The 17,094-nt window shown below is 45.1% G+C and overlaps 1 protein-coding gene across 9 annotated transcripts in view; it reads right to left on the minus strand.

Annotated features, from left to right (window-relative positions):
- The window catches only part of CHD8 (chromodomain helicase DNA binding protein 8), a 137,562-nt gene that overhangs the window by 60,260 nt on the left and 60,208 nt on the right, over nt 1–17,094 (minus strand). For all 9 annotated transcript variants that reach the window (XM_070728819.1, XM_070728816.1, XM_070728815.1 and 6 more), the window contains 8 exons: nt 14,708–15,081; nt 14,491–14,605; nt 9,643–9,837; nt 8,507–8,575; nt 6,993–7,048; nt 6,547–6,664; nt 6,344–6,427; nt 3,073–3,210 (listed from right to left, as the gene is read on the minus strand). In XM_070728819.1, the coding sequence (XP_070584920.1) occupies nt 3,073–3,210; nt 6,344–6,427; nt 6,547–6,664; nt 6,993–7,048; nt 8,507–8,575; nt 9,643–9,837; nt 14,491–14,605; nt 14,708–15,081 (1,149 nt within the window). The remainder of the gene's footprint in view (nt 1–3,072; nt 3,211–6,343; nt 6,428–6,546; nt 6,665–6,992; nt 7,049–8,506; nt 8,576–9,642; nt 9,838–14,490; nt 14,606–14,707; nt 15,082–17,094) is intronic.

Genomic DNA, 17,094 nt, shown 5'->3' on the forward strand with positions numbered 1-17,094 from the left:
GAGTCACTGGCCCAAAGTCATCCAGCTAGCTTTCTTGCTTAAGGCGGGACTAGAACTCACGGTCTCTGGTGATTGGCCAAAAGTCACCCACCTAGCTTTCTTGCCTAGGCGGGACTAGAACTCATAGTTTCCTGGTGATTGGCCCAAAGTCACCCAGCCAGCTTTCGTGCCTAGACAGGACTAGAACTCACAGTCTCCTGGTGATTGGCCTAAAATCATACTCCCAGCTTTCATGCCTAGGGTGGGACTACAACTCACTGTCTCCTGGTGATTGGCCCCTAATCACCCAGCCATCTTTCACGCTTAAGGCATGACTAGAACTCATTCAGTTAGCTTTCATGGCTAAAGTGGAATCAGAATTCACTCATTTAAAGAAAAGCCTGGTGGGAAGAAGAGTGTGGCCAAGTGCTGTGATGACATGGAGTTCCCTGCGCTCCACAGGGGAACCACGAATCCCTGTTGCCTGGGGACCTGGTTCAGTTGGAACCAGGTCAGAACTGCCCTGGAGGGGCAGTGAAGAAGAGGGATGTTATTGGCAATTTGTTTGGGGTCGGCAAATTCCTACAGAGAACCGACCTGACCAAGCTATGGCAGCTACGAATGCAAAGATCAATTTGTGTTAGAGATTGGAAGTCACCTGGAAAGAGGAACAAAGAAAAGTACTTGAGTGATAAAGAAGACGATTAAAAGTTGAGTTGGTGAATTTTTTAGCCCAATTGAGGTTTAACGGGAACAAAAAGATGTCTTTAAAAATAAAAACAAAGCAGCTACTGAGCATCAAATGTTACAATGAAAAAATATTAGAGAAGGCTGTAAAAGCCCAACTTTTGAAAACTTTTATATTTGATCTTTGAATTATCTTTGAAATGATTTAATTAAACATTAACATATTAATTCAGAGAAAACAGAACTGTGGAACTAATGAGGAGTGTCACCTATTGGTTGGAGGAATAATTGCAATGGTGGTAAACTTTAATATTATTATTATTATTATTATTATTATTATTATTATTATTATTATTATTATTGTTATTATAAATTTGCATGCCGCCCCTCTCCGAAGACTTGGGGCGGCTATGGATGTTTTTACAGCTGTTGACCTTCAATGGGGAACTTTTCTGATTGTCTATTGTACAAGGAGCAATTGGCTTTTGAAAGACAACTTTGATCTATTTGAAATAGACTGAACTTTTAAGATATTGCATTACAGAAAAGAATAAGAGATTAGGACTAAAGGCATAAATTGAGATACTAAAAAGGCTGTAGAAGTAGACATTTGCTAACAGCTGGATTTTGCAACATTACGAAATGCTGGATATTGATGACATGGAGATAAGTATTTAAGAAGAATTGGTGGTGTTTTTAAAGGACCTTTATGAGGTGCTTACCGGGACTTAAAAAGAGAAAAGGAAAGAGAAAAAGAACTCAAGGATAACAATGACTTTAAGGAGTTTAATATTATCTCTAATGAGGAGAACAGAGGACAAGGAGAAAAGGAGGAAGAGATGAATTTAGAAAAGAATGTTTTAATGATTTTTAAAAAGACCCATTTGGACTAATAATGGAAAAGGAAAGAGAAAAAGAATGAAAGAATAACAATGACTTTAAGGATCTTAATATCATCTTCAAGGTGAAAACAAAGAGAAAGACAATGACCTTAGACATTGTAAATGAACTATTTTATGATTATATTGAAATTTATGATGATTTTACTGGGTTTTACAGTAAACAAATGAAAATGCAGAGAAAATATTTAAATGAAGTTTCAAATTTAATCGATGGAAGAAAATACAATTTGTTATGCTATTATTACAATATAACTGTTGGACATATATAGTTTTCCTGATAAGGGATCTGAAGAATCTATAATTTATAAACGTGACTAAACCATAATGTAAGAATTATTATGATATTGATGTTGCTTATATAAATTAAGACCCAAAGGAACAGTATTATTGTTAATAGGAGTCCACAAGATAAGGTGAGTTATATTTTGATTTTTCATTGGGTATATAGAAATGGTTGGGGAAAAAAATAAAGATGACTTAAGATTTTAAAGAAGGAGAGAAAACAATGAGACCTAAAATTAAGAACAACAAGAAACAGCAATTAGCAGTGTTACCTACTGTAGCAATGGATTGGGAATAAAATTGAATGGGTTGGTGGTAGTTCCAGGAGAGAAGACTAGGATAAGGAAGTAGCACAAGATAAAATGCATATGCTAGATTTAAATATTTAAGATCTGGAGATAGGAGATTTTGGAAAAAGAGGGGTGGATCATGATAGGTAAGAGCTTGCGAAATATTTTAATTTGTTATGTAATGATAATAGAACCATCCACATAGGGAAGGGTGGAAGGGAAGTAGAAAGGAAGGAGAGAAAGGAGAGAGAATGGAGAAAGTGTAGAGAGAAGGAGGAAGGAGAAGGGAAGAGTAACAGGAGAAGGGAAAAGGGGTAAGAAAGTAGGTAGCAGAGGCAGAATAGCTGCTTGAGATAGAAAGAGGGAAGTGGAAGAAAATTGGATACAGATGAAATAATAGAAAGCAAACCTGGAATGTGATTTAGTTTATTGTATTTGAATAACAATATAGGTACATTAAGTTGTATTGAAGGAATATGAAGCTGTTGATTGTGGAGGAAAATAAAAAAAAACTTGGGAAAAAATAAAGAAATAAAAAAAAGCCTGGAGCAAATATCACTAATAATAGCAAAAGCTACCAATTATTAAATCTGCAATAGATTTTTTTTCTTTGTTCCCTGTCCCACAATAATGGGAAGGTACCAGAGATCAGTTAAGGGGTTGGTGGTTTTTTTCTCTAGTACCGAGTCAGAAATCTGCCTGCACATGTGAAGGAGTAGGTATCCAAACACAGACACAATTCCAGGATACTAGTGGACAAAACCAGAAGATTAAATTAGCTTGGCAGATACGTAAAGCCAGGACTTTTTTATCCCAATCTTGGGAGTTGAAGTCCACAGTTGAGTTCTGGGAGTTGAAGTCCGCAAGTCTTTAAAGTTGCCAAGGTTGGAGATCCCTGCTTTAGAGTGTAGGGAATAAAAGCTGTCACTCACCACCCGTTTGAGCTCAGGGTGCCTGGACTGGATGCGTTTAAACTCCCGCACCTTCCCTTCGTCCACATCTTCTTTCAGCTCCCATGTGCTGTCTTCGTAAGGGAGCGAACACCACTTTACCAGGTAATAGATAACCGGCTGCACAATGTTCAAGGGAGAGAAAGGGAGGGGAGGGAAGAGGAATAAAGTGGGGGAAGAGGGAGAGAGAGAAGAAGAGGAGAGAGAGAGGGAAGAGAGAAAGAAAGAGTGAAGAGAGAGGGGGGAAAGTGAGAGGGAAGAGAGAGGGGGAGAGAAAGAGAGGGGAAAAGGCAAGAGGGAAGAAAGAAGTTAAGGTGAGAGGTGGAGAGGGGGGAAGACAGAGAAGAGGGGGGAAAGGTGAGAGGGAAGAGAGAGGGAGGGAAAAGAGGGGGAGAGGGGGGAAGTGAGAGAGGGAAAGTGGGAAAGAGAGAAGAGGGGGGAAAGGTGAGAGAAAAGGCGAGAGAGAGAGGGAAAGGCAAGAGGGAAGAGAAAGAGGAGAGAAAAGGGAGAGAAGGAAGACAGGAGGCAAGGGGGAAGAGAGAGAGGAAAGAGGGGAAAAAAGGAGGAAGAGAGGGAAAAGAGAAAGGGAAAGAAAGAGGGGAGAGAGAGGGGAGAGAGAAAAGGGAGTGGGGGAGAGAGAGGGAGAGGAAAAGGCAAGAGGGAAGAGAGGAGGGAGGGGGAAGAGAGGGGGAGAGAGAGAGAGAAGTACAGCTTTAGTATTATTTATTCATTTGTGCAAAGGGCTTTCATCTCAAACTACCATAAATGGAATAGCTCACAGAAGTCTGAACTTTAACAGCAACAAAACCCCCGCCAAGATCAAAGCAAATTAAACATAACAAAAACATGGGACAGCGTCAAAACATCTTTTCAACAAAAGCAAAAATGTGGCAACTTGGTTCCCATATTTAGGCTCTGGAACAGAATTTTATAGATAGACGAGAGACGGTTGATGGTCTCAATGCAGGTATTCCTCAACTCACAAACATTCATTGAACGATGATCTGGCATTACGGTGGCCTCGGAAAGAGTGTTTTAGGGCCCATAAAACATTTCTGGCTGATGCAAAATGTTATCATTCCCACCTCCATGGCTTTATGATTATGATTTGTGCGCTTGGCATCTTTACTAAAGGGCGGCTATGAACAGTTACTAACTTTCTAAGTGAACAGTTACTAACCGCACTACAATCCTATAATCACCATTTGCAATCTTCTCGACTGGCTTCCCCAGGATGTCAATGGGAAAGCCAGCAGGATAGCTTGGAAGCTGCTGCTGTCTGCAAAAAAATGGTTGCTTCTTGTTTCTGCCAACTGGTTTGACTCCGGAAGGGAGCTGAACTCCTCTGGTAGAGGGGCAGGAAGAACCGACATTCTGAAGATTTCAGCTTTTCTTTCTTTCTTTCTTTCTTTCTTTCTTTCTTTCTTTCTTTCATTCATTCATTCATTCAGTCATTCATTCGATTTTTATGCCGCCCTTCTCCTTAGACTCAGAGCGGCTTACAACATGTTAGCAAGAGCACTTTTTCAGAGCCAGCATATTGCCTCCTCAATCAGGGTCCTCATTTTACCCCACCTTGGAAGGATGGAAGGCTGAGAACTGGTGATGAGATTTGAACTGCTGACCTGCAGATCTACAGTCAGTTTCAGTGGCCTGCAGTACAGCACTCTACCTGCTGCGCCACCCCGGCTTTTACTGCAGGCCGCCTGCCCTTCCCCACTCCACCCCGAGATGAGAGGGAGCTAAAATCCCAGAGAGCAGAGTTAATAGAATGAGGTAATGAATTGGTGTGTGTGTGTGTGTGTGTGTGTCAAGCGAGAGGCCCTACGCAGACTAAGAACCTGTATCTCTTTGCTCAGGATCTGAAAATTTGAGTTTTAGCGGAAAAGATTCTTAATTCCTGAGCAGAGCAGCAGCAGAGTATAAACCACTTAAAGCACAGGGCGTCTCAGAGAGAGAGGGAAGCCCTGGGAAACCACACACCAGAGGTATTTTTGGAGTAAAAGACCCATATCCTCCCCCTCCCCCAAGAAGGTGGACATGTTGGTTCTTTTTATACACTGAATACAGTGATCCCCCGGTTATTGCGTCCCCGACCATTGCGAACAGGCTAATTTGCGATTTTTCAACCCGGAAGTCAAAACACCATCTGCGCATGCGTGCCCTTTTTTCTATGGGCACGCATGCGTAGATGGCGCCGGGCAGATCAGCTGCTGGGCAGCTTCCCTGGGTCTTCCCCCTCTTGCTGGCGGGAGGGCGAGCGGCGGGCATCAGCAAGGAGTTTCCCCACCGCCCACGCAAACTCTTCGCTGCCGCCCGCCCTTCGCCCGCCCACGCCGTTCATTCTCGCCGCTTCCCAGCTGAGTCCTGAAGCGAATTCGCTTCAGGACTCAGCTGGAAAGCGGCGAGAGCGAGCGCCAGCGAACGGCTTGTCCGCCGCCTGCCTGCCCGCTAGCGAGGAGCCGAAGATTGGGGGCGGCGCGGCTGTTTTAAAACGTCGCCGCCGGCATGGGGGGCTTGCCAGCACCCCCCGGACCCCCAACCCGGGTTTGGGGAGCTGCTAGGAAGCCCCCCATGCCGGCGGCGACGTTTTAAAACAGCCGCGCCGCCCCCAATCTTCGGCTCCTCGCTAGCGCTGCGGAAGTAAAAACACCATCTGCACATGTGCAGATGGTGTTTTTACTTCCGCAGCGCTACTTCGCAAAAACCCGCTCGTTGCGGGGGGTCCTGGAACGGAACCCTTGCAATGATCGGGGGATCACTGTACAGCCATTTTTGACCTCCCGAAGTTGTCTGTCAGGAGTTCAGTTCTGACTGGCTCAAAGTTACCCAAGACCCACCTATATCGCCAGGCATGGGGGAACTAAAACATCTCCCCCAGGCTTTTATATATTTTATATTTGGTATGTATGTGCTGTATGGTTTTTAATTGTTGCGGTTTTATATATCTTTTTTAATATTAGATTTGTTCTATTGTTATACTGCCTTTTATTATTGTTGTGAGACGGCCCGAGTCTTCGGAGAGGGGCAGCATACAAATCTAATGAATTATTAAATTATTAATTATTATTATTAAAAAATTGAACTCAGCCGTACATCCTTCTGAGCTCGGTAAAACGAGGACCCAGACTCTTGGGGGCAATGTGCTATAAACCGCTTAAAGCACTATGAAGCAGTATATAAGTCTGCTATTGCTATTTGCCGTGTTCTAACTTCTATCCCATCGACTGATCTGAAAAAGTACCCCACACACCTCCCCGTTGTCCTTGTCAATGCTGTGCGATTCGTCCAGTATGCGGTCAACTTCCACGTAGTCTGGGTTGAAAGGCTCCTCATCCTAAAGAGACAGGATAGTATGAGGCAGTGTTGACTCCCGTAAGAGTTATCAGCAACTGGGATTAAAACAAGCCACTGGCCGGCTAAGCAATTTGCCCAGGTTTCTATCGTCGTGGGTACCTCATGAAAGAAGTGTCTCATCTGAGCCATTTTGGTCTTAAACCGTTTAAGCTTCTGGTGGATCCTCTTGTCCTTCTCCAGTTGAGCGATGGTGGCCCATTCACAGTGCAAATAAGAGCTTGGGGAAGAATTGGAACAGAGAGTTGGGGAGAAAAGAAGAGAGAAAGGAAGTGTAAATGATAGGCATCCAGAAGAAAGCACTGGGCCAATGGGAAGCGGTGGGATCCTTGGGGGGTCCTTTCAGCTTGGTGGTTTTCTTGCAAATGTTTCATCACCCAACTATATAATGCAGTGATGGTGAACCTTTTTTGGCTCATGCCCATTCCCATAATGCAATGCCCACCCCCACACAGCATGCACACAGCCTCTGGACTCCTGGTAGGCCCACTGGGCTGTTTTCGCTCTCCCCAGGCCCTTGGTTGTGTTTTTAAGTGGGGTGAACTTACTAGTTTTTGTATTTCACGAAGAATTCTTCTGCCTCTGTGAACTGCCCGTTGGGTAGCTGCCGATGAAAGAAACCAACAAAATCAGAGAAGTGAAGGTGGAGGGAAGGTGTTCCAGGTAAGGAGGATGAACAGAGTAACAGAGTGGGGAGGAGGAACCTTGCAGGTCTTCTAGCCGAGTCTCCTGCTCAAGTAGGAGACCGTAAACCAGGGGGTCCTCAACCTTGGACTGGCATGCCAGAAACTGGGCCAACCAAAGGGGAGCCCCATTTGCAGGATGTTGGCAGCATGCAAAACCAGGCCTCCTCCAGTCCAAGGAAAAACCTTTCTCCACGGAACCAGCCCATGACCTGAGAATGCCATGTCCACTATAACATCCGCTATGCCCAGTGGATCACCAGGGCAATAAGCTAAACCAAACGGATTGCAAAGAATGATCGTGCAGAATGCAGCTGCGAGAGCAGTCATGGGCTTTCCCAAATATGCCCATGTTACACCAACACTCCGCAGTCTGCATTGGTTGCCGATCGGTTTCCGGTCACAATTCAAAGTGTTGGTTATGACCTATAAAGCCCTTCATGGCACTGGACCAGATTATCTCAGGGACCGCCTTCTGCTGCACGAATCCCAGCGACCAGTTAGGTCCCACAGAGTGGGTCTTCTCTGGGTCCCGTCGACAAAACAATGTCGCTTGGCGGGACCCAGGGGAAGAGCCTTCTCTGTGGCGGCCCTGGCCCTCTGGAACCAACTCCCCCCAGAGATCAGAATTGCCCCCACCCTCCTCGCCTTTCGTAAGCTGCTTAAAACCCACCTCTGCCGTCAGGCATGGGGGAACTGAGATACTCTTTCCCTCTAGGCCTTTACAATTCTATGCATGGTATGTCTGTCTGTACGTTTGGTTTTTATAATAATGGGTTTTAAACTGTTTTTAGTATTGGATTATTGTTATATGCTGTTTCATGTTGCTGTTAGCCGCCTCGAGTCTCTGGAGAGGGGCGGCATACAAATCCAATAAATAATAATAATAATAATAATAATAATAATAATAATAATTATTATTATTATTATTATTATTATTATTATTATTATTATTAAAAAAGCCTATGCCAGATCACCAGACGTTATGAGTGCTTCATCGCTGGAGGTTTTTAAAGAAGATGCTGGACAGCCACTTGTCTGAAATGGTACAGGGTGTCCTGCTTGAGCAAGGGGGTTAGACTAGAAGACCTCTGAGGCTCCTTCCAGTTCTATTCTGATTACTTTATCTTATCTAGCCTAACTATCTAGCCACCTGTCTTTCACCTGCTTTAGGATAAGGACACTAGGAGCACAATCCTGTGGCTGCACTTTGAGGGCCTGCTATCAAGAGCCTGCAGAAAACGAGCCAAAATAACTCTTTGGGTGGGCTTTGGACCCTTCCCCACCCACCTTCTGGAAGGGCAAATCTTTACAATAAAGCAGGGAAATCTGGGAAGCCACAAGTCACTCAGCCTTGGCAGCCGATCAAAGTTTCTTACCTCCTTTTTGATCACTCGCATGGACAGCACCTTGTCTACGATGGCAGCATCCTCTTCACTCGGGTTTTCCTTTGGGAAGAAGAAGGTAGAGGGGGGAGAAAGAAGGGACGGTTAAAGAGAGGGCTTCATAAAGGTGCTCAAAGGGCCAACTTGCCTGGCCTGTCATCCGGATGTATCTGGTTCCCAAAAAGCATGGGCATACACTATTGCGCATGTGCGAGTGCCCACACCCATAATTCAATGACTTGGGAGGTCGAAAACAGCTTCCCCCGCCCCTTGGAGGCCCTCTGATCTTTTTGTTGTAAATAGAATTGAAGTTAAGAACAGACTTCCTTTTTGAATACACTGCCACCTAATTCTGACAAAGTATCCTAGATTGGAAATACTGTGGAAGCTGTAAGAATTGAGTTAACCTTGAGACTTATCTGCTTCTCAGAACAGAGATTCCTTATGTAGAATCAACAAGAGACTGTCTTGCTGTGTTTATACTAGCACTCTTTTTTATCTATACTACATGCTTTGTTCTTTTACAGATATCTGACCAAGAAATTAATTGAAAGAGGAGCGAACTTCAGATGGTTGGTTCCAGAAGACATAATGTTAGTTTTGCAAGAACAAAGATTCAGTGAATAAAGCAGAAATAAAGAGAGAGAAGATAAAGTACAATACCAGGCAGCTGGAGAAAAAAGAACTACAGTGAACTGAACAAGAATTGGAGAAAACAAGCTAAGGATTGGAAGCTGTAATAGCAGAGTTCAAAGACCAAAGAGAAATAAGAATGACAAGATCGGCAAAAGCTTTAAAATAGTTAAATGTAAGTGAACCTAATTCACCAAACAAGAGAAATAGAATATTTAAATAAACTGAATACAGACATAATTTATTTACAGGAGGTACATTAAAAAAAAACAGTATAAAAATTGTTAGAAAATAAAAGACTGGGAGAATTGTATGTAACGCTAATAAATCAATGTAAAAGAGGAGTGGCCTTATACATACAAAGGAAAATAAACTCAAAAAGCATACTGTATATGTCTCAGTGAAATAGAGTTTGACAGCCCTGGTTCTAGACCTACCAAATTGATGGGTGGGACGTTATGTGGAAATGACATTCCAGACTAAGGAAGCCCCCTTACCACAAAGAACTGCATTGATGGCATTGTCTCTCCTTCAGGGATGGGTTCTGGAGCAGGTGGTTCCGGAGCAGGGGGCTGTTCAGTCTTAATGGGTCCCGTCACATCCAGCTCCTCGTCATCTTCATCATCCGTGATCTTGATGTCCAGATCTTCTGTGTATTTCTTTCGCTTCACCTGGCGGTTCGAACGTCGTTTCTAGAGGAAGGGACAAGAGGAGATTTTAACACACTGCTATTTGACCCGAAACGAAATTTGATATGATATGTGCAATGGCACATATTAGTTTACTTCATGGCACAATAATCCAAAATGACTTTACAATATACAGTAATACCGAGTTCGCGGAGAGGGGCGGCATACAAATCTAAATAATAATAAATAAATACATCGTCTTACGAACCTAATTGGTTCCAGAAGTAGGTTCGTAAGGCGAAAAGTTCGTAAGACGAAACATTGTTTCCCATAGGAAACAATGTAAAAGCGATTAATCTGTGCAAAAAGAAAAAAAATCGCAAAATGGCGCTCTGCTGGGCGGCGGCGCCCGGCTGTCACCTTTTAAAACAGCTGGGGGCTTCTCGGCGTTCTCCCGAACCCGAACTTTTCGGGTTTGGGTTTGGGAGGCCGCCGAGAAGCGCTGCCGCCCGGCTGTCACCTTCTGAAACAGCCGGGGGGGCTTCTCAGTGTTCTCCTGAACGCCAAACCCGGAAGTTCGGGTTCGGGAGGCCGCTGAGAAGCTCCGCTGCCTGGCTGTCACCTTCTAAAACAGCTGGGGGCTTCTCCGCGTCCTCCCGAACCTGAACCTGGAAGTTCGGGTTCGGGTGAGCGCCGAGAAGCTCCCCGGCTGTTTTAAAAGGTGACAGCCGGGCGGCAGCGCCCAGCGAAGCGCCATTTTGCGATCTGCGGTGGGTTCGTAAGCCGAAAAAAGTTCGTAAGAAGAGGCAAAAAATTTCCGAACCTCGGATTCGTATCACGAGGGGTTCGTATCACGAGGTACTTTTTGAAAAATGAGATGAAGTACACAGAAAAATAAGCACATGATACCCAGACAACTAGTTTTATGCAAGAAATCCATTGTACTAAAAACAAGGATGTAATTTGGAACTTGCACCCCAGTCTATATATAAAGTGAACATAATTGCAAACAGCCGAGGGGGGGGGGGGCTTTTCTGAGCAAAATAAATAAATAAAAATTAATTTTTAATTTAATTTTTATTTGTTTATAATCAAGCATGTTCATATATAGTTTACTAGTGCAATAGGTATTCAAAAAAACACAGTAGCTAAAATCAACAATTTTTTAGTTCAGGTCAAATAGACCGGTGTATAATAAATGCGAACAGAACAGCAGGGTTTTAAGGAAAATAACACCTTCATCGTCTTAATAATAATAATAATAATAATTATTATTATTATTATTATTATTATTTATTTATTTATTTATTTTGGATTTGCATGCCGCCCCTCTCCGTAGACTCAGGGCGGCTAACAACAATAATAAAAACAGCATGTAACAATCCAATAATAAAACGCTAAAAAACCCTTATTATAAAACTAAACATACACACAAACATACCATGCATAACTTGTAATGGCCTAGGGGGGAGGAATATCTCAACTCCCCCATGCCTGGCGGTATAAGTGAGTCTTGAGTAGTTTACGAAAGACAGGGAGGGTGGGGGCAATTCTAATCTCTAGGGGGGAGTTGGTTCCAGAGGGCCGGGGCCGCCACAGAGAAGGCTCTTCCCCTGGGACCCACCAAACGACATTGTTTAGTCGACGGGATCCGGAGAAGGCCAACTCTGTGGGACCTTATCAGTCGCTGGGACTCGTGCGGTAGCAGGCGGTTCAATGACTCCATAATCCCTTGCGGGGTGGAGTCTGGGCAACTGAATGGAGCAAGTAGAGTGCTTTAATGGCCGGATGCCTTTCCTTTCACCAATGCAGAGTTTTGTTCAGCAGATATATTGTCACTGGGCTGAGGAAGAGAAATATCTGTCTGTACCTAGAACTGAACTCACACTTGCCTGGTTGTGAAGCGAGAGCTCCACCTCTAGGCCACCGCACCACTTCTTTTAAGGAAAGTGATTCACCATTAAAAAACACACCCCACACATCTGTACCACTTCAGTTCTTAGATGGGAGAAAGTGAAAACACAGGGTTTTTTTAAAAAAGAAGAGATTGGACAAACGTTGGTCTGGAATGATATTGGGCCGTGATGGCGAACCTGTGACACGTTATGCCCAAAGTGGCACATGGAGTCATATCGCCTGGCACATGTGGTGTTGCCCATTCCTCTTCTGGGTTTTTGGTGCACATACGCACATGAGTCCTCGGAGAGGGGCGGCATACAAATCTAATAAATAAATGATGATCAACTGGCCTTTGTGCATGAGGCAGTGACAGAAACTAAAAGAGCTGGTCTTCTGTTTTCCGGCCTAAACATGAACCCAGGCTAGCTGACCGTCACATGCGCAGGCATGCCAGTAACCGGAAGACGAGCTAGCTATTGCGCATGCACATACAGGAAACCGAAAGTTCACTTTCCAGAGCATGCATGACCCCTGGGCAGTTCCCCTTCCAGGTTGCATCCCAGGCAAATGTAGGAGCACTCCATTTTCGGCATTTGGTGCCAAAAAGGTTTGCCATCACTGATACAGAGTTTCCAGCAGAGGTGGCATTCAGCCGGTTTGGACCGGTTCAGGCGAACTGGTAGTAGCTGTTGTACATAGTCCTGATCAGTTGGAGGATGATGAAGATATTGAGGACTTGGATTCAGATAGTGTTTATGAAGTAGTGGGGGGGGGGGGTTACAGGTAGTAGAACAGGTGGGAGGCCAGCCACAGGATGGGGCTATGAGTTCAGGATCTAGCGAGGGAGAATCAGACGCTCGCTGGATTAATCCTAAATTCAGAAGAATTCAGAAATGTAGAGAGCAAAGGTCTGGAAGAAGATATTAAGGAGAGGAATGGGTTAAATATTGTAGTGAGGTAATTGGCACGTCAGGGGGCTGGTGGAGAAGAAGGGTGGAGTTTCAACGTTGCTGAAAAGAAATATGGAGGTGTTTTCGCCACGCTAAAGTAAGCCAAAGTATTTTGTATTGTATTTAGTCAGTGCTGCTGTCTTTTTTTAAAGCTATGTAGTTAGGAAATAAATCTTGTCTAAGTGAAGCAGGAAAAGGAATGTGAGAAATGTGGCTAAGAGAGAGATAACGGACCGATTGATGTCTGGAATGTGTTGAAATACAGGAGAGCAGATAAATAAACGGAGTTGCTTTATACATGAACTGATGCATTTAATGAGTTATTTGTAATTATTAAACTTCTACCAGAAACCAGAATAGTAGTGACCTGCTCACCCGTCCTGGGTACTATGCTGTCCTATTTAGGCATATTTTCAAGCAACGCATATGCATACAAGCTACCATAGGTTCGCCATCACTGCTCTATAAGAAACTCCCCATCTCCATTTTATTTTCTCCATCACACATCATTTAACGATGCCATAATCCCTTGTGGGCTGGAATCTGGGCAACTGAATGGAGCAAGCAGCGTTTTAATGGCCGGATGCCCTTCCCATTGCCAATGCAGATTTTTGTTCAGCAGATATATTCTCAGTGTGCCCGGGGAAAGAAATATCTGCCTCTGCCTAGGATCAAGCTCGCAGCCTCCTGATTGTGAGGCGAGAGCTCCACCTCTAGGGCACCGCATCACTCCATCTTATGTTCCTTACCATGGCCACCAAATTCTCTTATCTGTGCTCATCTCCCAGATCTCAGCAAAGCAATCTGCTTTAATGAGACAGTTGGTGTTGCAAACACCTTTCAATCTGCCTGCTGTATCTTTCTCTTGGGAAAGGTAAAATATTTCCCCTGCCCAGAGGGGATGGTACTCATCTCCATTTCATAGCCAATGGAGCCATGTGGCCCTCATGAATATACACCAAGGCGCAGGGAATAAGTGGAACCTATTTATCTAGTTTCATTTTCATGCTTTCAAGCTGCTTGGTTGGCAGGAGCTGGAAAAAGGAACTGTTGCTCACCCCATCGTGGGGTGCTGGGTCTCAAGCCCAAACAGTCAACTTTCCAGCTTAGTATCTTTTAACGTTGAGTCATCGTGTCCCCTTTCCTATTGGAAAATGGTGGCAACGGAGCAATTGACGAGCCGAGGTGGTGCAGTGGGTAGAGTGCAGTACTGCAGGCCACTAAAACTGACTGCTAGACCTGCAGGTCAGAGGTTCAAATCTCATCACCGGCTCAAGGTTGACTCAGCCTTCCATATTTGGCAGCCCCGGCCCTCTGGAATCAAATCCCCCCGGAGATTAGAACTGCTCCCACCCTCCTTGTCTTCCGTAAACTACTTAAGACCCACCTATACTGCCAGGCATGGGGGATTTGAGACACCTTTCCCCCAGGCTTATTATAATTTATGTTTGGTATGTATGTGCTGTTTGGTTTTTAATTATGATAGGGTTTTTAGGGTTTTTTTAAATATTAGATTTGTGCCAGTATAATATTGTTTTTATCGTTGTTGTGAGCCGCCCCGAGTCTTCGGAGAGGGGCGGCATACAAATATAATAAATTATTATTATTATTATTATTATTATTATTATTATTATTATTATTATTATTATTATTATCTTTCCGAGGTGGGTAAAATGAGGACCTGGATTGTGGGGGCAATATGCTGGCTCTGTTAAAAAGTGCTATTGCTAGCATGCTGTAAGCCGTCCTGAGTCTAAGGAGAAGGGCGGCATAATAAAAAAATCAAATAAATAAATAAATAAAATTGGTATAGCCTTAACCTAGCCAACACCCTCTCCCCCCAGTGAGAGTCGCCCTCTGGACTCACCTGGATGCTGGCCTCTTCCTCCTCACGTGGAGACTGGGCTGGCATCACCTCGGCATCCGAATTGTCCGAAGAAGCGTTCCGTTTCCGTTTCTTCCCAACCACTGGCGTGATAGTGCTGGGAGAAAGGAGACAGTCTCGCAAATGGGAATGACCCGGATCTCCTTCCTTTGAAAAGGAAGCCGCCACCACCCCTCAAAGTCTTCCGCTGCTGTTTTACCTGGGTTTGCCTCGGCCTTTGCTCTTGCCGGATCCCGCCTGGCCCCTGCCCTTGCGCGGACGGTCCTCTTTGGGGATGCGCTCGCCCCCGCCCTTCCGACGCCGCTTGCGTTCTCCGGTTTCTTCTGGGCGAACGCTGGGCAGCTCGTCCTCGTTCAGCACCCGCGGGATGTTCTGCTCGCCCCGGGCTCGGGCCCGAGCAATGGCCTCCGCCACGATCCGGTTGGCCTTCTCCTGCTTCTTCTGGTGCTCCAGCTTGCGGGACTCGTCCGAGCTGCTCCGTGTGCCACTGGAAGACGGGAGGGCCGCCACCTCACTGCTGCTCAGTACCTTCACTACTGAGAGTCCCGAGGAGCTGCCTTGGGATGAACTGGCCTGTAGAGGGTCATAGAGTCAGAAGATATCCTCCATGAAACATCGTCCTCATGAAACACCTGCTCCGAGTCTCCGGAGAAGGGAGGCATACAAATCTAATAAATTATTATTATTATTATTATTATTATTATTATTATTATTATTATTATTAATTTTTTGCATGAGACATTTCATGTGATTTGGCTGCCCAATGAAAAGGAAAGTGCAAAGGAAGGAGAGCAATGAGGGCAATGAGAAGGGTGTTAGTGAGGTTCCTGCTGTTGGCTTTAACAATTATTATTATTATTATTATTATTATTATTATTATTATTATTATTATTATTATTCTCTCCAGATACGAGGCCTGTATTTAATTTAATTATTTAATTTAATTTAATTTAATTTATTAGATTTGTATGCCGCCCCTCTCCGAAGACTCGGGGTGGCTCACAACAACAATAAGTACAGCAAACAATAATACAAAAATATAAAAGTAGAATTAAAACCCCTTAATATTAAAAACAAACAATGTGACACAGTCATACCATTCTCAACTGCTATAGTCAGAAGAGAGGGGGGAGTTAATCCCCCCATGCCTAGCGGCATAGGTGAGTCTTTAACACGCTTGTCCCCAACCACCGGGCCGCGGACCAGTACCGGGCCGCGGGGCATGTTGCACCGGTCCGTGGAGTCAGCAGCTGCCAGTCCTCCTGCCGCCGCCCCCTCCCTCCAGTGCTTCATCTCCCGCTGGGAAAGAGGCCTCGGGAGGCAGGTTCTGCCGGCCATAGGGCGATGGACGGGACAGAGGGGCGTGAAGGACCGGGAGGCTCAAGCCTCTTTTGGCTTCTGCCGTGGCACGCCTTTGCGTTTTTGGCTGGGGGGGGAGGCAGGAGGGCCGGCTTGACCCCCTCCCTCCAGCGCTTCACCTGCCACCGGGCAAGAGGATTTGGGAGGCAGGTTCTGCCGGCCACAGGGCGATGGCGGGAAAGAGGGGCGGGAAGGACCAGCACCCCCATGCTTAATCCCACCCCCAACCACACCCCTTTCCGCCCCCACCGGGCCATAGAAAAATTGCCTTGCTGAAACTGGTCCCTGCTGGAAAAAACGTTGGGGACCACTGCTTTAACATCTTGCAGAAAACGGGGAGGGTGGGGGCAATTCGAATCTCCAGGGGGAGTTGATTCCACAGGGCCGGGGCCGCCACAGAGAAGGCTCTTCCCCTAGGTCCCGCCAGATGACATTGTTTAGTCGACGCAACCCGGAGAAGTCCAACTCTGTGGGACCTAATCGGCCGCTGGGAGATTTGAAGATGGATAAGAACAGAAACCGTCACCTGAAGGTAGGAAAAACCTCCAAACCGAAGACCTAAAATCTCTTACTAAAGGCTTGTACCTTGCTCAATAGTAGAACCTTTGAGAAGGATCTTGGAATCCTAATGGACAATCATTTGAATATAAGCCAGAGAGAGAGGAAGAGAGGGAGTAAGAGAGAGAGATGGAGGGATGGGAGAGACTGTTTCCCAGAGAAAAGAAAACACCAGGAGCCACAAAACCTGGATAGGCGTGCTGGAGGGATCGTGTGACTGGATGGGAGTGAGTGACATAGAGCTCGCAATAGCCACCAGGTTTTGTGGCTCCTGGTGTTTTCTTTTCTATGGAAAACAGATCCAAACGGCTCTTTGAGTGTTTAGGGTCTAGTTTGATGAAAAGAAGGACTAGGGGTGACATGGTAGCAAGTGTTCTAATATCTCAGGGGCTGCCACGAAAAAGAGGGAGTCAAGCTATTCCCCAAAGCACCTGAGGGCAGAACAAGAAACTAATCACAGACACATGCACGCTGGAGCTGAGCTAGGGCAATGGTTCGGCGTGCCACCTGGGCCATTGGTTCGCCATCACTGTACTAGGCTATCCAACTTGAACAATTGAACAGCTCCAGGTGGCATATACAGTGTTCCCTCGATTTTCGCGCGTTCGAACTTCGCGAAAAGTTTATACCACGGTTTTTCAAAAATATTAATTAAAAAATACTTTGCGG

Source organism: Erythrolamprus reginae, chromosome Z (genome assembly GCF_031021105.1).
Source record: "Erythrolamprus reginae isolate rEryReg1 chromosome Z, rEryReg1.hap1, whole genome shotgun sequence".
Taxonomy (NCBI): Eukaryota; Metazoa; Chordata; class Lepidosauria; order Squamata; family Dipsadidae; genus Erythrolamprus; species Erythrolamprus reginae.